The 26,408-nt window shown below is 33.9% G+C and overlaps 2 protein-coding genes and 1 pseudogene across 11 annotated transcripts in view; all 3 read left to right on the top strand.

Moving 5' to 3' along the window:
* Positions 1-12,040, top strand: part of LOC112463756 (synaptotagmin-7) — a 165,628-nt gene extending 153,588 nt beyond the window's left edge. For all 10 annotated transcript variants that reach the window (XM_025030303.1, XM_025030302.1, XM_025030300.1 and 7 more), the window contains 6 exons: positions 191-331; positions 4,214-4,361; positions 4,880-4,989; positions 6,646-6,814; positions 7,071-7,283; positions 7,865-12,040. In XM_025030303.1, coding sequence (XP_024886071.1) covers positions 191-331; positions 4,214-4,361; positions 4,880-4,989; positions 6,646-6,814; positions 7,071-7,283; positions 7,865-7,965 — 882 coding nt within the window. In that variant the 3' untranslated portion in view covers positions 7,966-12,040. The remainder of the gene's footprint in view (positions 1-190; positions 332-4,213; positions 4,362-4,879; positions 4,990-6,645; positions 6,815-7,070; positions 7,284-7,864) is intronic.
* A 7,076-nt stretch (positions 12,041-19,116) lies between these two features.
* LOC112463760 (fatty acyl-CoA reductase 1-like) lies at positions 19,117-25,246 on the top strand. Its single transcript, XM_025030316.1, has 9 exons — positions 19,117-19,595; positions 19,916-20,164; positions 20,397-20,542; positions 20,692-20,801; positions 21,315-21,507; positions 23,715-23,957; positions 24,268-24,444; positions 24,530-24,610; positions 25,129-25,246. Exons 1-9 carry the CDS (start codon positions 19,392-19,394, stop codon positions 25,217-25,219), a joined length of 1,494 nt encoding a protein of 497 aa, XP_024886084.1. The 5' UTR covers positions 19,117-19,391; the 3' UTR covers positions 25,220-25,246.
* A 276-nt stretch (positions 25,247-25,522) lies between these two features.
* Positions 25,523-26,147, top strand: LOC112463761 (annotated as a pseudogene).
* The last annotated feature ends 261 nt before the right edge of the window (positions 26,148-26,408 follow it).

Raw genomic sequence — 26,408 nt, 5'->3', positions numbered from 1 at the left:
GTCCTAGACCTGCTTCTTATAATACGATTTTAAGAAGATTGCGTTTTAGTACAAATTCTCTTTCTCTCTCTTTCACCGTATCCTTCTCAGCAAAATGCGTTCTGGGAGGAATCCCGTGGAAAGAATTGCCTCTCACGAAATAGAAAAGGAAACAATAGTAATGATCGCATTGGCGATCTGTGTTTTGCAGAAAGCGTTTCTACAGAGCAGGTCCATCTCCTTGGTCGACATGTACATCGATAATTCGGAACCGAGCGAGAATGTTGGCCAGATCCACTTCAGTCTCGAGTACGACTTCCAGAACAGCACGCTCATTCTGCGCATCATACAGGTCAGTCGTAGTTTCGTACATGGATGCGCTAGAACTTGGCTCTTTGAAACATGCCTGCAAGCCGTTTATTTCGATATCGCTCGCTGTTTGCGTGTGACGCACGCGTCGATCGCAAGCAATTGGAATATCACTGCGTTCATATTAGGATCGTAATAATATATTATGCGTGACACCGACGCAATTTACATTCATCAAGTACACTGTTAAATTCATAGTGCCAAATTATACACAATTTAAGTCATTTTTAACCATTTCTACTTTTAAGTTACTCCTACTCAATATGTCGTTAATTTAACTAAAACAATGTTAATTTAACTAAACCAATGGAGTGAGAATGATACTGTTTTGTGTTAAAATAATAAATTTTGACACGCATGGTAGTTAAAAATAACATGTTATTTAACTTAAGGTATTAGTTTACAATTTCACCTATTATTTAACAGTGTATAAGAATGCGTAATATACGTATAGTAATATTCAAAAGGTTTCTCGTCCAAAAATAGAAAATAGGTAATAAAATGAAATAAATTATTTTTATTTTTCAATACATTAAAAAAAATATTCTGAATTTTTGTTCTCAAAATAGTTTATATTGCTATTTTTTAATTACTGGTAAATTACTGGACACTATTTTTTCATTACTAGTTTCTTTTTTACGCAAATTGGATTTTAATTTTGAAACTATAACATAATGTTGAAAATAAACGATACTTTTAAAATTGAAATCCGATTTTTCCGTGGAAAAAATTTACCAGCAATGAAGAAGTAATTTTCACGGTGTCAAACCATTTTAAAGCCGAAAATTCAGAATATTTTTTTTTACTAATATAAAAAAAGTAATTTATTCTAAAAAATATATTGAAATAAAGAATTATTATATTAAAAAGTAAAAATAATTGTTTTATTTTATCACCTCTTTTATTTCCTTGGGCGAAAATTTTTCGATTTTACTAGTATTATTTTACTAGAATAATTAATCGAATCAAAATTCAAAGAGTCATTATCGCTGACGCGAGTAAATTGATCGTTTATACCAATTAGTGATGTTCGCACTGGGTAAAAAAGCACGGAGCAAAAATATTTAGGAATAAATATACATTAGCTTTATTGAGCTATTTTGCATACAACCCTGTTACTCTTATGTAAAAAGATTGATATGCGCATATCTCTCGTTGTCGACGCCTGTGTTCCGACACAAGCTACGGAAACGTAAAACCGGGATGTAGGTGGGCGCATTAGCTTGATTTTTATCTCGCTACATTACGGCCACGTCGATAAGGACCGTCATAAATCGTCGACGGGACACGCGTTGCCACGCCGAAAAATGTATCTATACGTGTGCGAAAATACGTATCCTGGTAAACTGGGACGTCATACATTATTTCCTGTTACAGCAGGGGCAGAGAGAAAGGGGGTAGTTTTGGAAACTCGTCGCTCGACGAGCTCGGGGAAAAAGTTCAACGGGACGGGGACTTTTGTTGTAAACAAACGCATAAATTCTTTCCAAACGCTGAACTGCGTTCGCCTCGCGCGATTTAATACGACATTAAGCGAAACACTCGGGCAGTTTTCTTTGTTTTCCACAGCGAAAATTATCGTGCCAAGATCTCACTGGGTGAAGAGCAACCTCTGAGTATATGGATCATACATTAATATCGTTACACGTACACACAAATTTTACATTGTACAACGTGTTGTCCGTGGATTATTTTTCATCCCGTACAGACATATAAAATTGCATTATTATTATGAAATTATGATGTAATATCAATTGCTTCTTGCCACGAGGATACAACTATATGCCACTTTTACCGGGAAAAAATTATAATGGAATTACGCGTAGCATTATCGCGCAATTTATCGAAAAAGCATGTGCCGGTAAAAGTTTCATTTCTCACTCAATTTGCATCCGACCTCTTTTCCTTGACGAATATTTAATCGTTTCGTTGTTGAATTATTTAATAGAGAGCTTTGACGCATTGCAACTTTGTATTTTATTATATGTATTTTTAATTTTACTACGTCAAGAGTTAGATCTGCAAAATTATTAAAAACAGCCGTTTTTACTTTTTACATTATCTCGTTATCTTGTTATCTTAATTCCTGTGAAATTTGACGCGTGCTCAACATGATTCTCGCGAGGTATTTCTGTTTTTCGGACTATTCGGTTAATTTCGGGCAAAATGTGTTTTTCGCAGCTAACGCGCATCATAAACGACCCGGAATGTACCTACCCGATGAATAAAGCGGGGAAACATGCTTTCGTCCTTAAAAATTCTTATTTTCGCGAGTTCTCGTCGTGTTTCTCGTGGTATGAAAATTTGTCGCGACAACTCGAAATGCCAAACCAACCGTTTACCAAAGACATCTCGTTTATTCCATTCACATCCAATATCTTTGTAATTTGTAAACTCCAAGGTAGAAATTTCTCCTATAGAAATATTTGTGTAATGTGCACACACATGTCACAATATTACGTTTATAGTTAGCAATAGTTAGAAATTGTGTCAGTTTGGAACCGACTTTCCCTCAGCGGATATTTGACCAAGCGCTATTTCTCCTTGCACCTTCTAATTTTCTTTTTAATATCAACGCCAAATATTCTATTTTAAGTATCAGAATTCCGCGTTTTAGCAAACTTGGGATTAAATGATGATGAAGGATTTGTTTAGTCGACAGGATGTAATTTATCTTTAATGGCTCATAAATAAAGGAAAGAGAGTACCTTCGCAATCTCGCGGGAATTTTTTTTACTTATTAGATAGGGCACTCCACGCATTTTTTTTTTTTTTTTTTTAACTTTCCATATAATCTCAAAGTTTGTTCATAAAGTTTTGCGATACTTTAAATGCACGGAATCATTCGCGAGAAATTTAAGTCGGCATATGAAGTTCCAAGAAACGGTCTGACAGGCAAATGAAAAATGACCGTGTCCACCTCCGACGTAAATGCCTTCAAGGCCACGAGCGACTTTTCGAACCGGACGAGCCATCGCGAAAAGTTGGAAAGAGGGCCACTTTCGGGCAGGACTTATTTTTCAAAACACAGGCGGCCATCAAGGCCGTTAAGGGCTGTTATTGATTTTGTTTGCCGACCACGTAGCTCCCATTAACAGTATCGACTATGTTGCGCGCACAAAGGCCCGCTCACATGTTCACAATCTGTCTCAGGACGATGTCACGATGTCAGCTATATCACACGGAGGCTGTTGCGCGCACACTGAATTCTCTTACATAGACTTTGAGAGACTCAGACGATGGCTTTGTAAGATGCGACAGAAACAAAGACATGTATCTCCGTCGAGTCTTCGGTAGACAAATGCACATGTTTTTATAACATTTTGGACGAAACAACAGCTATTTACGTATGCATATAAATATGAATAAAGCTGGATTTCAACTTTCATAGATTTTTATACACATTTTTATTCTGTACGCTGACATATATATTATATGGAATAAAATGTTCTTTTCTTATATATTTCAAAACATTGCGAGTCGTATCACTTAAAGCGGCTCAAGTGTCGTCACTCTTTAGCTGTCTCCTTTTCTTATCTTATATTCTGTAGTGTCCCTTCCTTTTTAGTCTGTTTATTCGTATAAGCCTAAAAAAATTTTGAACATTTACCGCTGTCATACATATATACAGCATGATTGAGCGGAAAATCCAGCCTTGTTTATCACATTATGCAGGCGCTATGCGTGGAGTTGTATGTCTAGAGAGATTTATGTACATCAAACTTCACTCTCCGTGAGGAGACTTGACGCGAAAGTACACGAAAGTGTATATTCCATGTAATCGTCGGCTTAAGGGGCGACAGAAAGTTCGTTGTTCCTTAAAATTCCGTTGTCACCTCTCATATCGATATCCGATTTGCTTCAGGGTAAAGACCTGCCGGCGAAGGACTTGTCAGGCACTTCCGATCCGTACGTACGTGTGACGCTGCTCCCGGACAAGAAACACCGACTCGAGACAAAAATCAAAAGGCGCACGTTGAATCCGAGATGGAACGAGACGTTCTATTTCGAAGGTAAGCGCGTGTGTTCGGTAATGCTCCTCGCATTGCGTGGCCCGCTAAAACGTACCTTCTTCCACAGGTAAACGCGCGGAAATACATAAATGCAAAGCAATTTTGTTTCGCGTTGCGAATAAGAGACGGACGACGTTGTATCTGATTGCGTTAAGCCGGTTTAAGGAAACCGCAACGAACCGTAACAATCTGAAAATAACAACGCGACCTGATACAATCTTCTACTTAAAATTAGAGCAAGACAAAAATTGGAATACCACGTAAATTTGCTGTATCTAATTTTCCTTTGTGAATGAGGAACGTCACTTACGTCAAAGTACGCTTTGAAATGTTAATTCAATGCAAGAGCAATATTTTATTGATACAAAAGACGGATTGTTTACAAATTATATTTATAAACGTTTATTATAGGAACAAAGTGCGATGGAATTTGATCGGTAATCGAATTGATCGTAATGTAACGAAGCATTATATATTTATGTCGAAGCATTATATATATATGTCGATTCTCTGCCTAGGTTTCCCTATACAGAAGCTGCAGAGTAGGGTACTACATCTACACGTCTTCGACTACGATCGATTCTCGAGGGACGACTCCATAGGGGAAATGTTTCTGCCGCTTTGCCAGGTAATTTAGCAAGACGTGCCTGCTTGCAATTTGCGCGGTTCAATTATTACCACGCGGTAGATGCGGATTAAGGGATTCGCATGCCACGGCAATAGGATTCGCGACGGATATGTGAAATCTGACGTGTTGCACGTGTCGCGTCTCTCGTCTTGCGTCCCGGAGTCGGCTTCCGGACTCTTATCTCGTAACTATTATCGTGGAATTACCGTTTAAAAAACAAATCCGCCATCGTGGAATTATCGCTCAACGAACGAGTTGACCACTGCATTAACTATTTCGGGGAAATAACGAACAGAAACTTGCAACAAGATCCAAAAAATGCAATTACTCCTTGCATTTTTAATAATTATCGGTAACAAGATATTAAAACAATTATTTTACTTTAAAATAAATTAATACATCATTTATGTAACAATTCTTTTGTTCCAATATTTTATATTTATGTGCTACAATGTAACATAAAAGTATATTATTTATTTGGATATGAGATATTTATGTATGTATCTTTTAGATATACTAAACATTACAAAATCTTTCTTTAATTATATGTATAAACTTGCTTCTGTGAAGCTTACTAAACAATATTATTTTGTCTGAAATAGATCTAGATTCTTTTGAAAATACATTTTTGAAGAATATTGTGAGATCGATCGAATTTCTAGTAATTAAGCATTTTTCACATGTGGAAATTTTTAATTTGTTAATTGTGTCAGGGAACCACATAACATCACAATTTCAGCTTGATATCAATATTACCGAGCGGTGGATTAATCTGCGCGCACAATAACACCGAGAGACACGCGCGTGTGATAATTCTATCCTATGCACACATTCATTTCCCAAGAGCAATTTGTGATACATGCCGGCATTGCGAATCGGCCGTTGCGCGAATCTCACGCACCGCCATCGCATATAATATGTATATACGGAAAGATTAGTATCATACACAAGAATGTTATATGGACATTTATAGCAACCATAATAAAACAATTTATTAGTAATAATAATAATAGTAATAAAACACGTGATAATCTGAAATAATTTTCTTTTTATTCAAACGCGATTGTTTCGACAGTGGATTAAATTTCAAATGACCGATTCGTATCACGCGAGGCGTGACGTAATTCGTGCAATTCGAGGCGTGTTTATGCTGCAAAAATTTCGCATTTCGTAATTTGCAACATATGATATCAATTAACTATTATGTCCGCACGTGATCACTTCCAACAGAATACTAATTATCTCGTGTTCGCTATATACCCTAATTAAAGACAAACGTGACGGAGGTATTAATGGTATTATAACAAATGCTCTCCTCTCGCCTCAAAAAGATATCGTATAATTTTTAATAAAGATGTGCAGAGAGAGAGAGTGAGTGAGAAAGATAGATAGAGAAGGGCACACCTGCATGAGGAACTTTTCGTGTATGTTTTGATTTCATTATTTCTGAATATGCTCGTGATACCGCACGTTGTTTAGCTATGGAATTAATAATCTATGAAAATTAGTTAATACTCACATATAATAGAGAAAGATAATCCCTCGTCCTGCCTTGTTAATAAGTTCTATATTTTGGAATTTTGCTTCGTTAATTAGTTTGACAACTGTTACGAAACTTTAGTTATCAGCGATATCTCGCGGGTTTGTTTATTATAGGTCGATCTATCCGAGAAACCATCGTTTTGGAAAGCTCTTAAGCCGCCGGCTAAAGATAAATGCGGAGAACTCTTGTGCTCGCTGTGCTATCATCCGAGTAATTCCATATTGACGTTGACTCTCTTGAAGGCGAGGAATCTCAAAGCTAAGGATATCAACGGAAAATCAGGTAATGTTACGTTCACCGTATTATTCACGCATCTTCCGGTAAACCATAGCACTTAAAATAAACGCATTTGGAAACTTATACAATTATACATTTTGAGATGCTGCGTATATGAACGCAATAATACCCTCTTTCGAATTAAATTGCATTTTGAGTTAAAAAGCATTACGTATTGTGCACGGCAATGTTTTGTTATTATACCTTTCTACAATCGCGAGAATGAGAAACTGGGTGGGTAATTAAACATTTACATTTTCAGATCCGTACGTCAAAGTGTGGCTACAGTTTGGCGACAAAAGGATCGAGAAACGCAAGACTCCTATTTTCAAATGCACCTTGAACCCAGTATTTAACGAGGTATTCTCCTTTAATGTACCTTGGGAGAAGATCAGGGAATGCTCTTTGGATGTAATGGTGATGGATTTCGACAACATTGGACGAAACGAATTGATCGGTCGGATTCAGCTCGCAGGTATTTTAAACTTTTCAATAGTGTGTCTTTAAATATAACAATCTATTCCACCGATATATTTATATTTAAAGTAATCAATTACTGAGTTAAAAAATTCTGAAATTTCTTAATTACAATTGATGAAGGTAGTTAACAAATACACTTATTTTCAAAATATCGAGAATTTTTTTGTTTCTGTTTTAATTTTATTATTTTTGAATATAGTTATATTCAAAAAACTAATACTACCTATACGTATTTAAGAATAGGCTTAAAAGTTGAACATAATATATTTAATTGTTTTTATGGAATTTTCAAAATTATCATCCATCTGTTAAAAGAGATTGTCAAGATTATCAAATTACATAGAACGTTCTACATAGCTATTATACATATATCACACGTGTAGATTTACCCGAACTGTCCAGAATTTCAAGAGCTATACAACGTAGCTTGTACTCGAAACTTTAATGTTTTTGCGCCAAAGTAACTAATGTTTCAACGCGTAATCAAGTAACCCGGTGTAAACAAACGTCATAGAAACAGATAGCAGTTTGAAATTGGAGATCGGTGTCTAGTGTACGGTGTAACTTCCTTTCCAGGAAAAAATGGAAGTGGCGCGAGCGAAACGAAACATTGGCAGGACATGATCACAAAGCCGAGGCAGACCATTGTGCAGTGGCATCGCTTGAAGCCCGAGTAAAGAACACCCTCACCTTGATCGACGACAAATGATATTCTATCGGGCGGATTTTCCCCCTCGGGACGCGTCGCCCGTCAAAGTTATGTTAACGAGACAACTCTTTTTTTTTCTCCTCGTTTGCTCGATATCCTCCACCCGCAACCGATCTCGACGAGAGTACCGTACCCTTCGACGACTGTACAATATCCCCTCCGCATCGCGCGGGGCACTCTTAGCGACGCTGGTCGTCGGGGAGCAGTGCCGATTACGTGTTAATTGCGAATAGGAATTCGAGGCATTCTCGTTATCGCCCGTTGTTGAGCTATCGTCGCGCGCTAACGAGCAACGATCAGGACGAATCATCGTTATCGTTGGTATAACGACAAACCTTTAATTTGTCAAGCGTTTTTGAGCGTGCGATCAAGCGTTATAAACGCGTCGTTTAACACGACCGGGCGTTAGATAAGAGCGATGAGATGCACTGATATCTTGCAGAAATTAATAGTCGACGGCGGCCAATCCGCGTCCGCAAGAGGAGCAAACGGCTACGGAGGAGACTCAGTCTTCCGTCGTAGCGAAATCGGGCAGCCTCTCCGCCGGACACACACACACACACACACTCTGATGCCGATCCTCTTATTTTCACCCTCCTCTTCTCCCTCCCTCCCTCCTCTTCTCCTTGTCTGTGTCCGCCTCGTTCGTCGCCCGGTGCGGCGTTTAACGACACGGGATCTACGAAATTAGGTATATTGCAGGTAAAATCGCGCGGTTGTTCGCTCCAAGACGAGCGATCCGAGCGTACGCTCGCCAATTTCACGCGAACATCTAATGGACATTTAACTTGTTCAGTCGCGTTTAAACGTCCCATAGACGTTTCGCGAGACTTTTGTATCGATTGAATCTATACACGCTTGAGATCACGTAGGAACTGAGGATGTTAAAATCAAAGGGGCAAGTAGATAGACGAGATACGCGTCGCGTTCTTTTACAAACTAAGAGTGATATTTTTATGAATAAACATTCGCGTTATTACGGCAGCTTTATCAGTTTTGCGGTGTGACAGCTCTAGTTGAAACTCGTAAATCGAGGATTTGGCTACAACACAAAATTTTGCTAGTGATTGACTAAAAAATGATAAAACGATATAATCGACATGTTACGCTCTCTTTTACTTGCTCCTTGGACTGTCTAACTGGAGAGAATTATCTCATATCATGAGGATGGAACCTGAATTACAAAATCGACAAATTTTCTAGAACAATGAATACCACACTTCAGCGTGATGACGATGTTACAAATTTGCATTCAAGACGTTTATATTTCTATTAAACGTTATTATGTATTAAGATATATTGCGTGACCAGGATCTACCGCGAGATTTATCGTTATGACCGAATCTTCGTTATAAAAGTCAAAAATTTCATACAAATATGCTATAACAAACGACAAACGAATCTGCATTTTCTTTATTTAAATATAATTTGCTTGCACTTTCGCATCTGCATCCTGTTGCACCTATGAAAAAATTCTCGGAAGTTTGCTCCTTTTCTGGAACATCTCTCCAACGAAATTTCCTGATGGTTTATTTACATTTTTAGATACAACGGTTTAGAAAACATTACACGGTTCATAAATAAATTAAGAAGATTTTAAATCGTTTTCTAAATCTGGTTGTTTTAGAGATGGACAAGTGGTTTTTAAAACGACTTCAATTTGACAATATAAATTTTATAAAATTTTGAAACATTGAAATGGCCACTCATACTGATTTGTATAAATGTAAAAAATTGCGCAAATTTTACAGCCTTTTCTGCGCTATCTAAATTCTGAATATTTTAGCTTTGATATTTCCGATTGTAGCTTTTAAAGAATCTGAATGCCATGGAATTCTAAATGCGCATCTTCGTCTGTTGCAGAAAAATTATATTTAATTTTTCAACGAAAACATTAGCTTAATCATTCAGACGGTTTAGAAGGCTACACATGTGTAGATGTAATATTTTTATATTTTTTCCACGACTTAAAAGCATTAAACAAATTTTCTATCATTTCTAAATAATTTCAAGAATCGTTGTTTATTGAATGAACATACATTCGCTGTGATTGTACCTAAAAAGATGGCAGCGATAAAGTAGCCTTCGCAATTGCATCGAGACCTATATCCAATGTGGCTTTTAGAATTACTTTGCTAACAGAGTTTTGAAACTAAACGCACCCCCCTATTGGAACAACCTTGCTTACAGGCTGTAGTTGTGTATAGCCGATCACTTTTAGGGACAATTCGATTTTAGTGGATTTTAGAAGTTAACTTTGGTTGCAGATTACTTTGGCTTTTGCGATTTTTTTGCTATTTTTTACGGAGGTACGTATGACTATTAAGTTGCTACGAATACATGCAATTGTTAAAATAACGCTAAATCCGCAGAGAACACGGATGCTGGCAAAAAAAATACAGGATACTACAGTAGCTTCCAACGTTGATGTTTGTGATGTAGGATGCTTCGATACTGCGAAGAAACGGGCGAAATAATAAAAAATAACTCTGTTACTATCAAAGCGCGCCCCTCCCAACAGAGGCGAAACATTTCGAGATAGTTCGTAGGAGACAAGCGATATCTTCGTAGGGATGGGCATTAACTAGTGACTAATCAGTTCTAACGATTTGTCGGACAACCAATCATTTTTTAATCATGAAGTGATCTTTAAAACACGTAAAAATTTAACAGGCATTCCAAAAAGATCTTTAAAAGAAATACTCGAAAAATATGAATATATATAAGATAAATGAATAAAACGACAATTAAACGTTTACAATTTTTGTGTAAACACTTTGTATTAACGAATTTTAGGATTTTACTCAGCTGGAACAGTATAGTTGAGCAGCAACTGAACATGTTTGGTATGTACATACCATTAGATTCAACGAATTAACTTCGATCGCTTCTGAGTTGCTGTTCAATTATTGACTTTGTGGTAATTTATTCAGTATATAAAATTTGAAGAATTATTCCAGTAAAATCCTATAACGTGTAGCATGGACTAATTAAGAAAAATAATTAATCTGTCAGCAACTGATTGGAAAAAGGTGAAAAATTAGTTTGACGATATGATCGATCGGTTTCGCCCGTCCCTACCCTCTCATTGTTAGTTACGCTTTTTATTAGCGTTACTCGCGATTATCCGGGTAACTTTACATGAATTTCCCGTTCGCGCGACTCCTGATTATTACTAAAAAGCCCGGTAAGGGAGAGATATTTTTGACGGTACTTTTGTATTGATAAAGTCAGGGCGATTCCTTGGAAGTATTCACGCGCCGAAGTGCGATCGGTGTACCTCACACATCGGGGGAGAGTGAAAGAAAAAAATAATGTTACGTTATACCTGATAGTCTGCTGTTGTTAACAATAATATAGAAACACGAGTCAAATTCACGCGCGAATTTGCTCGGCACACTCGCAGAGTGTGCGCCGTTAATGTAAAAAAAAAAGAAGAAAAAGAAAAAATACAAAAGGACGAACGATCCATGTTGTGTTTAAACCAAGCGTCTAGCGTTGAGCGTCGCTCGCGTCCGAGAAGTTCGTCGGCGGAAAGATGTACGTCGTTAGCGCGGAGGAGAGTCAGCCGAACGAAATTGCCGGCTCGCCGGAATAAGAGCGCCGAGTGGTCGATATAATAGCGAGGATTTAACTAGCTTCCTTTAAAAAAGAATGAACGAGGGAAAACTCAATCTATCCCAATCTGTTCCTCTTAATTACACTCGCCCTTTTTAGTTCTTTACTTTCCACGAGTTCCACGGTCGCGACGACGACGCCTACGCCTGGCTAACGCTAGGTCATATAAACTCGTGCACATTGTACATACATATATATCGCAATCGACGTAGCGCGACGAAGACTCTCCTTCAAAGTAGTTTCCTGAACGCGAGCGACGCTTTAGTGACATTCCTTCGCGTATGAACGATCGCCGGGATACCATGGATATCAGGATATCGCGAGATTGCGGTCGACAGCCGACAGCACGTTTCTTTCTTATATGTACATTTGGCGTGATGAGATAGAGAGAAAGTGAGAGAGAGGGAGAGAGAGAGAGAGAGAGAGAGAGAAAGAAAGAGAGAGAGAGAAAAAGTATCGCTATTAAAGAGTTTACCTACGTACCAACCGGTCAATCCCGCCCCGCTGCCCAATCCTCATCCGTACCCCATTTCCCGCACCTTCCTTTTGCAATCGCGACAGATATCTCCCGGAAATATTTTTACATTTTAAGCGTTACATTTGGATCGAAGGTGTTGCCGATTTTTCGTAATTACAATAGTCTTCTACCGCGCACGCGGAAGAGAGGGGATACCGTAGAGATTAGCGAAACACGGAGCGAGTATAAAATAGTCTACTATATATATATATATATATATGTATGTGTGTGTGTGTGTGTATGTATACATATATGCATGTACATATACATGTATATGAACACGCAACATGTGAGTAAATGGTTATACTGGTATATTATTATACGGAAGTATCGAGTAGCACAAGGATTAGATTAATATTTGTATGTCGTAGCCTGTATACATTGTATATAAGATACAGAGTGTTTCCCGGTTTACGTATCACGTTAAAATGATGGTATATAAGCATGGATACTTCGAAGTTCGTTACCGTGAGAATTTAGCGGAGCGTCTCACCTTTCCCCCTTCTACCGTTAAATACCGTCAAGTATATAGTAGGATCGTTCCTAGCATTTCCGCGTGTTACACAGGGTGTTAAAAGCGTTAAAAGATACGATCCCCTCTTTCTCTCAGTCGCCCTCGAGTTCGGTATCATGCGCTTCGAAGTTGTTCCCTTCATGTCTTTCGTTGTGCTTGAGCTAGATTTTTCACAGCCGACGCGAATTCGATGGCAAAATATGGATTAGCCGTCACATATATTTCACGTTATTCGGTTCTTCTTTTCTTGGATACGATCCTAATCCACCCGACTTCTTTATTTCCCCGAAAACACAATAAATGCGACTAATTAAAGCGCTTTTCATATCGTTTGTCCCTGAGAATAGCAATCTCCCTGGCCATTTCTTGAACGATCATAATATGTGAAAATATAACAAGGTGCCAAAAGAATATATAACACGTAAGATCACTCTTCAATCACGTCATGCATATACGTTTTAACAGAGGCAAAGTGATAATTACGCGTAACGCGATTCAATTAAGGGAATAAGATGTATTTGCATTTCGATGTTTTGTACACGAATAACCCACGATGTACAGTCGCCGCCAGTGATTCCTTTCCTGGGATAAGGGGGGAACATAAGAATACCTCAGGAAAGGAATCATTGGCGGCGGTGACTGTACAGAGTAGAGTAATGATCTGCACATAGCAAGGCGACGACGATTTCGACGTTATTCAAATAAATTTGCATTTTCTACTTGATTTTTTTACACACTGCTCTCCGGTCAATTTTTCTTTTTCTGGATGTATACATTTTTTGCGCTACAATATGGATATATATTATACTCGAAGCGCGAACGCGGATGGAGAAAAATTTGCCTAATCCTTCTAAAATGGGATAATTCAATAAACTGCGGTCAGTCTGGCTTGAATGTCAAATATAGCCGTATTTTTAGGTTTTGCTCCGAATAATTTGATTTGGAACAGAATCGATTTATTGGAAGTTGGCATTTCTCAGTTAATTGGTTTCGCATGTGACAAGTCGTTCGCGTGACGGCCTCGCGTAAATAGAAAAAAAAATTCGTCGCGTTAACTAGTATTCTGAATAACGCGGTTTTTCCAGATTGTCCGACTATCTACAAGTCGAATAGTTCGGAAACGCAGCCGCTGCTAGACTCGTAGACATAATTTATGAAATCGCCAAAACTTATTAACGCAAAAATGTCAGTCCTATTCTCTCTACATCCCTCAATTAGTATCTCTTGTTTCTTGAGCTTTTCCGTGAGATCATAACTCGTTTAATTTTTGCGAAGACTCATTTGCAACTTTCCCATCGTCCTCTTCAACATCTCGATAATCCGTCATATCGGTTCCTTTCTCATCGTCTGACCTTTACATTACCATGGTTTTAACGTTTGTTATAGACTGGGTTGAACGTGTAACGTTTAAGTACTTATAATATAAAGCGAAATGTCGTGTGTGTTAGGCATACTAATCCGTATCGTGATACATATATGTCGAAGCGTAGTCACATAGTATACAACATAGTTGACGACAAGTTGAAAGGGTATAATGGATAAACAAGTGAAGTGATTGCAGCGGGCATGCCGGAGACGTTCGATGTTCGACCTTATGTTTGCGCAGGCTTGCAAAATATATTAATTCTAAGTACTTTAGGGTGACGGAGGAGGGAAGAAGTATCGAGAGTACCACTAGCGAATAGTGTATGCGATAGTACGAAGTGGAAAGTGACGTGGGCCTTATATCATGGATTACCTCAATTGTAAGCAGCTTAAAAATGCAATTTCTTGCACGTGATGATGTCAAAACTGATGATTTCAAACGAAAAATGTACCGTGATTCGTACTAGATACTAATAAAGGAGCCATTTTACCTTCCGATAATGGTTCACTGTTGTACGACATTCCTTCTGAGAGGTGTGCATATACGCATATTGTGCTATCGAGCCCGGAAATAAGGGACGTCTTCGATTCTCTTTTTGTGCATTTGACCAATTTTTATACCATTAATATATCTGTACCGATATCATCCGAATGAAGCAGAAGAAGCGAAGATCGATGAAGATTTTTTTCTGTTCGAGTAAAATACTCGAGAAAGATTACTATGTATCGCAATTTTTTTGAAAATTTTCGGCATTTATATTTAACTTATTGTTAGTTAAACTTGAAAAAGTAAGATTTTATTTAGAATTGATATGAAACTAGCGATAGTTCCGTTTTTCGCTTCTTGAAATGTAACTTTTCGGATAATATCGGAGCAAAGTAAAGGTGGTATATTAAAATTCACACACCTTTTGATTTTAATTTAGATAAATTTAGCTACAAATCGAACAAGCGGTTAATTTCTGCTAGGAAACGGATTGTTAGAACAGCTCATCGAGCGCATAGTGTTAAATGTTGTTTGACGAAGGACACATCCTTAAAAGATTGTAATGCCTAAGCAAAATGGCTACGTAATCGTCTCGAGTGATGCCGGAAGAAAGTGCTTATCCACATTAATTATATCTTGATAAATAAATTTCTTACAGCAGTTTGCATTGGCTTTTTTTAAATCTTTTGTCTGCTGTGCGCCTATCAAATTCTGTAATATTCTAGAAATATTTTTAAATTATATATCTGTGAATTTTTAATGTTCAACAATGTTTCTCTTTTAAACACAAATATAAATTTTGTTACGCTAGTCATGAATGCTTAACGAATTTTTACACAGTAAAATATATAAATGAAGTATTCTGCTCAAGCTAAATTTTAGTAGGCGATATATGTTATCTTTCCGTTCAATAATTATTCTCCGAAATATCAGTAAATTGAATATTTGATATCTCTAGTTGTATTTTAGAAAATTTATTAATTGACAGGTAAGAATTTTGTCGATCTTGAGGACTAGCCTAAATTTGCATAATCTTTTGCTATCATTTGCTCATAATGACAAGCAACGATCGAAACATAATGCATAGTATGTCAATGTTACTTAAAAAAAAATATGTGGATTAGCACTACTCCATTGGCTTTTCTATTCTCCTTTTATTCTTTGTCAAATAACACGCTCTGCGACAGTGAACCAGCAACATATCTCTGCATACGTGTATGTACATATATATATCGTAAGTGTTAAGTCAATGCACAATTATGTAGGCACATCAGCGAGCGCCGATGGATGCAATCAATTTTTCGTGTATGGATCATAAGCTTATCGAAATGTTGGGAAGGTGGTTTAGCAGGATCAATCTGGAGATTCGATATTGTAATTAATCGCTTCCGATCCGTCTGTGTTGCTTTAAAAACGTGTAATACGAGTAGCGAGCGCCGCAGAGAAAGAAGAATGAACACAAATGAATTGTTTGAAAAGAGAATACTGATATAAAGATTCTATTCTTGAAATCCGAGTCGCGTTTTGTGTACATCCTCCTGAGACCTGACGCTACATTTTAGTGACATGCATGTTAATATCATTTCGATACATAGTTTAGGATTCCAAGAAGTAGTGATAATTTAGCGTACTTGTAAGTTTTGCCTTACTTATTTTTACAGTATATAATAGGCATTATACTTTTCTTATAAAAGTTACGCCAAAATGCATGTATCATCCCTATATATTACATACGTTAAATGGTGTAAATATAAATATTTAGACATTTTTTAGATGTATTTCGTCAAATATTATTATATACTTTTACCCATTGACGAGAGAAAAAGAGAGAGAGAGAGAGAGAGAAAGATAAACAGGAAAAAAGAATAAAAAGACAGAGTGAATAAAAGGAATACTTACATAATACTTGTAAAATCTACGATTTCTAATGTGTCAATTGCAAAAATTATGTTTACATACCTTTACTGACTTACCCGTCATCTTTGTTGCTAAGAAAAATGTGGCAGTTTCATGATGCAAATTGTTTAAATTTTTATACAGCCAGAGCGTGGGAAATAAATTGTCTTGTTAACCGTGCAAAGATAAAAATGTGATGTACAATTAAGATACGCTGAGTCTCGGGAGGATATGTTAAACCCGAATTCGTTTCATTGGATACACAAACTATTTTGACTATTTTTTTCCCCTTATTGCTACCTAAAACCGTGCATACGTGTCAGCGCGGTAACATTATTACTGGAAGTAACTTAAACACAATACTAAGAAACAAATTGTATATCCCTACAATAAAGACCTAAGCCTTTACCTGTATATAGTACATGTTCTTTCAACAGTTCTTCGTTCTGCACAACTAAGTATACTTATTCACATCCCATGCACTGATATTGCAACAGGAGAATCATAAAATAAGCAGCAATACTTTATTGATACAATACATATAGCTGCTAAAAATTAATAGCCAACACTAGATCGTAAATTAAATAGTTAACGGCAAAGTTGAGTAAATACCTGATGTTGATTTGCAGCGAATAACAGCCTACAGTGTTCAGTCACGGTTTTAAAGTTTGTCTGCATATTGATATGGACTGGTATTGCTATTTTCCCAATTGATCATCATTGACAATTATCGTGATTTTGTAAGTGACTCTATCACTTTTTGCATTTTTTTTATATAAAATGTGTAGTTGACATTGATTGATGTCAATCGATTAATTACATCGATCATTAATGAAATCATAAGATCCCATTCACTTTTTCACTATTAAATAAGAAATATTGATGTCACATTATATTTATTGGAATGTCTGTTCTTGATGTGCTGATTTTCGTAAATATGTACGTGATGTATAAAAAAATATAGACTCGTGAGACATTTTAGTTAAAGCAAAATGAGTTGACAGAATTAACCATTCAATAATTATTACAATTTATGCTGCATAACTTACTTAAACTGTTTATCATTCTTGTCTATCATTTCCTCTTATTATCTATTCATAATATAAATGAACCATTTAGTTCGATTTCCAATTTAAATCCGCTTTACTTCAATTTTCAATCAAAACTTTATTTATTAAATTCCAGAGCTATTATATACCTACAATCACGTTATATTCAAATTTTTATAAACAATCTACATCTCAAATATAAAACAAATTGTATTATATTTGTGCAGTCATATTATTGAAAAAAAAAACACATGACTGTATTCGAATTTTATATTTTTTGTAATGTAATTTTATCAGTTTGACTAAACAGGTTCCGATGAAGACTAAGTAAGTCGAAACGCGTAAACAATTATTATTTCCGCTATTAAAAATTGGTCGTATGACCTGATTATATAGTTTTGTTTTTATCAAGCATATGTATTTGTCCTTTTATGAATTATGTATTATTATTATAAAAACTTTTTAAACAAGAGAAGATTAAAAAAAAACGATGTAATTTTTTTAAATAATTTTAAATTATTCTTTATCTATTAAAGGCATTCATTTAAAAGATGTATATTAATACAGTATTTACACAGGTGAATAAAGTTATAGGGAAACAGCATCCCTATCTGCAGGTGATAGGTAGAAGATGATCGAAATAACCGAATTGTTGGATGAACATACTTTAAATTCTTCTACGTAAGTGACATATAGTATAACTTATAAATTCCTGGCATACAACTTGTAATTACTCTTTGTCTTTGTCAAACAATTTACAAATTGATTTCTTTTTTTTGACACAATCTAGTGTTTTCTTTTAAAATTGAATATCTGTGTTGCTCCTGCTTTAAATGAAGGAAAATGGATTTGGGCTTCGGTTTCTAGCGCTCATCATCGCAAACACCAAATCACTTTTTTCGCCATTAATTTCTTTAACATTTTTCAAAACATATGACATTTCTTCCCTATGGGTATATTGGGTATCTCCTTTCTCTACGTAGCATTTCCATCAATATATTATAGTTGCTGCAAACCCAGACAACACGTATGTCTGAGATATGACGTCTTAAAGACAAACTGAAATTTGAAATAAGAGAATTAACATATTTGCATGAATTATCTGTAACATTTTGCTTTGTTGCAAAGATTCTGGACACTTCTATGAATATTAAATCTTTAATAATCTTTTGCAATTAAATTATTTGTTTTATTCTGGCTAATTATACTTTATACCAAAACAACCGCAAAATTTCCGTAATTTATATTCGTGATAGTAATATCATGATTATATCAAACATGTACATCATACGCGCCAGTATGACAAACTATTATATATTATTTTTATATTTTATATCGAGCACTAAGCATGTTTATCCACCTTAAATCAACGTGAACTGCAAAAAACCCAATGCAATTGTTACCTTCAGCTCTACAAGAATAGCTTGTTTACAATTTTTTTTTATTTCATGTATACATATATTGTACAATTTTATTATCAATTTAAATCTGAAATTTTGTTCTCTCTCTTTCTCTCTCTCTCTCTCTCTCTTTCTATATTTCTTTTCCTGTTTAATTCTATAATGTTATATTTAAATCTTTATAAACAATCTGCTTTGTTCATAATTATAATTATTATAAGTGTTATTATATAAATATACATTGCATTATATATTTTTTAACTGCTACATGTATAGTGAAGCAGTAGATGTATATTATTGCGCTTATCTACTTTGTTTGCTCTTTCAACCTTACACTGCACGATAGTCATTTCCTGTTTAAACACAAGCGATTCCACAAATTTGATTAGTGCATAATAAAAGTTATTCATAAGTAGTTTCCTCGAACTACCTACATCATTCGTCATAACAAAACTGACAACGATTCCAAGTGTTTCGATACCTTTATTTTGCGCGTTGCGTTGCTAGATTATTATTATTTATATTAACTTTATTTTAAAAGTAATAAGATGACGACTGATCCAGTTAAGTCGATTCCTGCATTTTACGCTGGGCAAAGTATATTTTTGACAGGTGCAACAGGATTTCTGGGTAAGGTGTTTATTGAAAAAGTGTTACGATCTTGTCCAGATGTTCGCGAAATATTTATGTTAATGCGTCCGAAAAAGGGATTAAGTGTTAATAAAAGGCTCGAAAAAATATTAAATTTACCGGTAAGTTAGAAAAGAAACGTTTACAATCACACATTTCTTGGATTTTTTTAAATTAATATATGTACCTCATTTAAATGTATAGTAGAAAAAATTCATTTGTAAATATACTATTGCAACATTATAACTAGAGAAAGTTAATTTCCGCAATAAAATTTTATAAATGGTTTTTATAATAAAAGATTGGAATGCAGGTAAAGCAGAATGTTGTTACGAATGCCATATTAAATTAATGCTATTCCATTATGTTATAAATTTAGTAAAAATATCTAGAAGTTTTTTATTATAAGAAAAACCGTTTTATAAATGTTCTTTTATTTAAGTTATTTGACAAATTACGCGAAGAACGACCTTCGAATTTTGAAAAATTAGTTCCGATTTCTGGCAATGTTAGTGAGAAGGGACTAGGATTGTCAGCTGCGGACAGACAAATGTTGATTGAAAGAGTGACTATAATAATACATGGAGCAGCAAGTGTGAGATTGAATGATACTTTAAAATACGCTATATTTGTCAATACTAGAGCAACGAGAGACATCTGTATTTTAGCTCAAAGTATGAAGAATATAAAAGTAAGTAATTTTTACTTAAAAAGAGTAACAGAGATTGTGCATTTGTATTCATAAATAATCCATTGCATTGCATGATATATTTTAGGTAATGTCCTTGCGCAACAATTTATATTTGAATCATAAATTTTCTCTCAAATATTTATTATGGCATATTTTTGAGTTTAATAATAATTTAAACAGAATAAATTTAAAAATACATATAATTTGTAAATAAATTTCTTATTTTTTAAAGGCATTAGTGTATATCAGTACAGCATTCACACACGTGAATAATCCACTCATTGAAGAAAAAGCGTATCCACCTATAGCTGATTGGCAGAAAATAATAGATATGGCCGAGTCATTGGATAACCATACTTTAAATATTTTTACAGCTAAGTAAGCTATAAATGGTAATCGTGTTTATAAATTTTATATAGTTAAATGTGCTAGAATAATTTGTTTTCTTGGCATTATTTTTTTATTTATATCGTATTTTTAATAATATTTATGTACTAAATTTTGTATACTTTTGAATTTATGTATAGATGTTTGGATTACATACCCAATACCTATATTTTTTCGAAAAATCTAGCAGAGAGCGTAATACAGGAATATTCTTCCTCTTTGCCTTGCGCGATTGTAAGACCTTCCATGGGTACGTATAGCCTTTCTTTGATTATTAGAAATAAATTTTTGCTCCAGTGCGTTACTCTCGAATATGCCCAATTTATTTTTTATATTTATTATTTTATTTTATTCTGGTTTATAAATTATTTGTACAAATAAGATATAATTTTTTGTAAACCATGATTAATATTTATTTTTGTATTTATATAAATATAATTATTCAAACATATCTTTTCAAACATCAAACGTGTTTTTACTTGTAATAAACAAATAAATAGATTGACGATATTTCTTATAAAAAATTAGTTTGTAAATGTTAGTAAATAAAAAATTAGATGTAATAAAAGTTGAAGATATATTTATATAGAGCTTTCCTTTATCATTTCGATTGACATGTATGTAGGCAAGAAATAATTTAATTACTATATGTAGATTAGATATATAGATATACAGATATAGACATATTACCAGAATTTATTAATAGCCAGTATAATTTAATCTACAAAATTTATGTGATATCAAATCTCATTATCAACTTTAGTGACATCATCGATAAAAGAACCAATGCCAGGATGGATAGATAACATTTATGGTCCAATAGGACTTTATATTGGTGGCGGAAAAGGTATAATACGGATAGGCTGTTGTAATAAAAATCTGAATGAAGATATAGTTCCAGTAGACATTGTCATCAAAGCTATATTAGTCGTATCTTGGAAGATTGGATTGACCAGGTATGACCATCAATATACTTTTGCATGCCTTCAATACACTTTCCTTATAAATGCGCAAAAGCTTTCTTTCTTTACTTAAAACTAGCTCAATCCATGTTTACTACATAGCCGTATGCATTTTCTTCAATTTATTTGTTAAATCTAAGGAGGATAGTGCCTAGACGAGTCTAAGCAGATGCCTGCATTATGCTACATTTGGTAGTCGAATATAATTGTTCAATGATATAACTTTTATATATCTATGTATAATAAAATCTTTGATTTTTACTTACAGCTTTCTCAATCAAATATTTGGTACAAATATTTGGTTTTTTACGAATATAGAAAATGTGATAATTAAGAGTTAGGCGCGGTAAATGATGCGCCAAAGTTTTATTTATATTTATATTTTACGTATTTTCCAACCTTGACTGCGCGCTGACTAAATTGTCAGACTTGCAACACAGCTCCGGTTCGAATAGTAAAATCCCTCCCACCCCTCTAAATTATTTCAATCTAAATAATCTAAATAACTGTAAAAAAATCATTGCGAAAAATATTATCTCAGCTCGGGTTTGAATAAAACATGTAAAAATTTTTAAATAAAACTTTTGCGCATTATTTACCGCGCCTGGCTCTTAATTAGCCTATTTTCTATATTCGTCGATTTTCAATGGAACATATATACTTCGAATTTTGCTATGTTTTTTTTACTTTGCATTAAAAAGGTTGCACTTTATACATATATTAACCCTAGAGAGGTAATATAAATTTTCTCATACGTGAAAGGCCAAGCGGGGTAATAAATTACCCCAAACTTGTACCGCGTGTATAATGTTTCTATTTGTTGTTAGACAACTTTTTAACAGATAATTTTGTTTGTTATTTTTAATATGGAAAACGATAGTAGTCATCAATTTGCGGTAGTAAAAAAAAAACAGTAAAATAATTTCGAAAAACAAGAAAAAGAACCAAAAGTTGGGCTGAAATAACTATTTTTATAAAAAATGCTGTAGTTTTTCATAAAATTCACCGATTTTAAAAATTCCAACGGATTTTAAAAGACGAATAGACAACCTTCAAGGGCATGTAAGCGATTTTTTCGTTTCTTAAAAAAAACATATTTCTTTGAACATCTGAAGTAGAGAAAATGATGAAAAACTATAAAAGTATATGGAAACAGTAAAATTAACTCCACAAAAACTTTACAAAGTTTTAATCAGTTGCTGTGCAAGAACAGCAAAAGTGAAATAATTGACCGAATCTTAAACAATTATATATAAAACAGGGGTAGAATTTTCCGGGGAGTGCTATAAAGTGTATAATTTTTCGTTACCAATTTTCACGAAAAATCTGAAATATTATTTACTGTGGTAAATGTCGAACGTAAACGGCCAAAGGGGGTAATACGTTACCCCAAACGATTTTCTTTTTCGGTTTTCAGCTGCTGCACGGATCTAACGCACTCGCTGAATGACAGAGGTCGACTGCCGGATGACTAAACTGAATTATGGTTAGGGTTTCGGTATGAAAACTAACCTTCCTAAGGCAGGGGCGCAATTTGAATTTCGCGTGGGGCAACGTATTACCCCACATTACCTTTTTAGGGTTAAATTCTTATTTTTGGATAAATTTATTTATGACTTTCTTTGTATTATAATACTAAAAATATATAAATAATTTAATAAGAGCTTTTTTTATCATACTATAATATAAAACCCGACTGTTTGTTTGTCTGTCCGCGAACTACTCATTCGTTAATGGACCAAATCTCAAAGAATTGTATATGAAGTAGGGGTAGAATATATTTTCGGGGATTGCCATGATGTGTATAATTTTTTGTTACCGATCTTTTTGGAAACCGGTTCCGAAATTTTTCCAATTTTTCGGGAAATAATTGACCGAATTTTAAAGAATTATATATGAAATAGGGGTAGAAAGAACTAAAGAATGTAATAGAATTAGAAAAATTGCTAATAAAAAACGGGTTTCCGATTTTTGCTTAAAAAATGTACGTAATTGCTCTAATTTCCGTAATATGTTCAATTCGGATATTCGAAACATGATGTTAATAATGAATATTTTTTAATGATATTTTATATATCACACAACTTAAAATTTGGCCAATATTTGCCTTATTTCTAAAACTTACTACAAATTTCTCCAAACATTGTTAAATAATAAATTAATTATCCTTCGTTGTAATTTGTAATGTTGTTTATTATTAGCTTTTCTGCAGATTCAACTTTATTTGTTTTAAACTGTACGACTCAGAAACACATAACTCATCAAAATGTTATGAGAATGCTACTCAGTGTCGGACGTGAGATACCTTTGGAAGGAATTATCTGGACTCCTAATGGACGGTTGACCGACAATCTGATTCTGTTCTATATATTAACGATATTCCTGCATATGCTGCCAGCTATATTAATAGATTTGGTTTTAAAATTCTCTGGGCGTCAACCAATGTGAGTCTTAAATTAAATATTTAACTAACAAACGCAAATTATTCCTGAATATATATTTGATAAAATCGGCAAAATTGAATTAATTTCTCAAATTAAACAATAATATACTTTTTTGGTAAGAAAATACTTTTTATCATAAATTTATTATCACTTTGCGTGTGTGTGTGTGTATTCTTTCTTTATATCTCTTTTTCTAGCTTTTTTTTTGTATTTATTTAAGGAAAACATTCATACAATAATGTAATTTTTATATGATAATACATCTATAAAAATTTAACCGTTTCGTATTAATGAGTAACATGCAAATTAGGCTAGTACGACTGCAAAGAAAACTGTATGTAGCCAATTGTGTTCTGAGTCATTTTTCGTCCCATGAATGGAAATTCAGTAATACAAATAAATTGGCTGTGATGTCCTCGATACCACCCGATAACAGGGATATGTTTTCTTTTGATTATTTCGATTGCGATATGAGGGAGTACATAAAGTAAATGTATTATATTTTTTATTCTATATAATATTTACAATAAAGATAATTTAAGGATAATAAATGTTTATTTTACGATATGAAGGAATAGCATAATTGGCGTCAAAAAATTTCTTCTTCACGAAGACATGAATCGATTGGATGCAGCTAGATCGCACAGTAAAAGGTATAAACATATTACTGTGCTATTACTGTACTTGTATCATTTACACATATTTATGTGGTATTTAAAAATCGACTATTAGTTAACATGCAATAACAATAAAATTTATACGTACTTTTTGAAACTAGCGGATAAAACAAACCCAGTGTTTAAAAAAGTAACTACATGATTTATAGTTACAATTTTGGCAATCACATCTCAAATAAATATGTCGGAAATTTTGAATCTCAATACAAATTTTATTTTTAATTTGATATCTCAGTAATAAAGTAAACCATTGTAAATAATTATTTATAAAAATATAAATCATAAATTTCGTGTTGCTGTCAATATGTATTGTATAATGTTAATAATTCAGGTAATGTCAAGGAATAAGAAGAGATTATCGATATAAGTACTTCGAAATATATTAATTAAGAAGATTAAATAGAATTTATTTTATTCTCTGTTTAAGAAACATAATTGATATAATTGAGATACAAGTATGTATAACGTATTAATTGCATTTATTCTGTATTTAGGGTGTATCTATTCGTCACAATGGTGGAAACTATCGTTTCTATTTACATACTGCGAATGATATATTGGTGGATCTACTCTTTTACATTATAAAATAAATGATTTATCCATATAATTATATATACTAGCTTTTTATGTGCTGATTGTAATATAATTACTGATTTTCTCAGCAAAAAAGTGCTTATTAAAAAATTTATGCGATTATATAGTGTACCTACTATTGGAAATACTTTTAAGAAATAAATAAATTAATTATGAGTATAAACAAATACTAATTGCTGAAACTTTATTAGTTTAGATTATATGCATATACAGGATGCATTACATTTTTTCTCACTTCCTTTTGCACGTGTTGCGTTGCTAGATTATTATTATTTATATTAACTTTATTTAAAAAAAAATAAGATGACAACTGATCCAGCCAAGTCGATTCCTGCGTTTTACGTTTGGATAAACTATATTTCTAACAGGTGCAACAGAATTTCTGGGTAAGAGGTGTTTATCGAAAAAGTGTTACGATCTTGTCCAGATGTTAGCGAAATATTTATGTTGATGCGTCCGAAAAAGGGATTAAATGTTAACGAAAGGCTCGAAAAAATGTTAAATTTACAGGTAAGTAAGAAGAGAAACTTACAATTACGCATTCTTTGAAGGTATCTAAAATTACGACGTTGTACCCCTGTACCACTTTAAATGTATAGTATATAGAAAGAATTTTTTTGGTAAATACTAGTTCAACGTCTAATTACTAAAGAGAGTTACTTTTAACAATACGATTTTATAAGTAGTTTGTAATAAGAGATTAATATACAGGTAAAGCAAAATGTTGTCGCAAATTTCATTAAACATTTTATTCTGATATTATAAACTTATTAAAAATATTTTTGATTTATTATAAAAAAGATCTTTTGGTAAATTGTAATGTTCTTCTATTTCAGTTATTTGACAAATTGTGCGAAGAATGACCTTCTAATTTCGAAAAATTAGTTTCGATTTCTGGTGATGTTAGTAAAACGGGACTAGGTTTTAGATAAAACTAAAAAGGAACGAACATATACAATATGTTTTTTGTAAAAAGCAAGTGGTTATTAATAACGGTCAACTTATAAGTATAACGTATAGGTATACATAAAATTTTACTAGAAAAGTTTAAATTATTACACACACAATTCGTTTAGTTATGACTATTGGAAATACTTTTATATATAAGAGATGAGCTTCCTTTCACCTCCCTCTCTCTACCCTTCTCCCTCTTTCTCTCCCTCTCTCCTTCCCACTCTCT

This window comes from Temnothorax curvispinosus, unplaced genomic scaffold, assembly GCF_003070985.1.
Source record: "Temnothorax curvispinosus isolate PA1 unplaced genomic scaffold, ASM307098v1 QBEX01013630.1, whole genome shotgun sequence".
Taxonomy (NCBI): Eukaryota; Metazoa; Arthropoda; class Insecta; order Hymenoptera; family Formicidae; genus Temnothorax; species Temnothorax curvispinosus.
The sequence above is the reverse complement of the archived record's forward strand: the minus strand, read 5'-3'. Positions and strand labels throughout refer to the sequence as shown.

Coding starts and splice junctions, on each gene's coding strand:
- LOC112463760 (XM_025030316.1), top strand. CDS start 19,392: ATGACGACTGATCCAGTTAAGTCGATTCCTGCATTTTACGCTGGGCAA. Junction 21,508..23,714: donor TGGAAGATTGGATTGACCAG/GTATGACCATCA, acceptor GTTTATTATTAG/CTTTTCTGCAGATTCAACTT. Junction 24,445..24,529: donor GATATGAGGGAGTACATAAA/GTAAATGTATTA, acceptor TACGATATGAAG/GAATAGCATAATTGGCGTCA.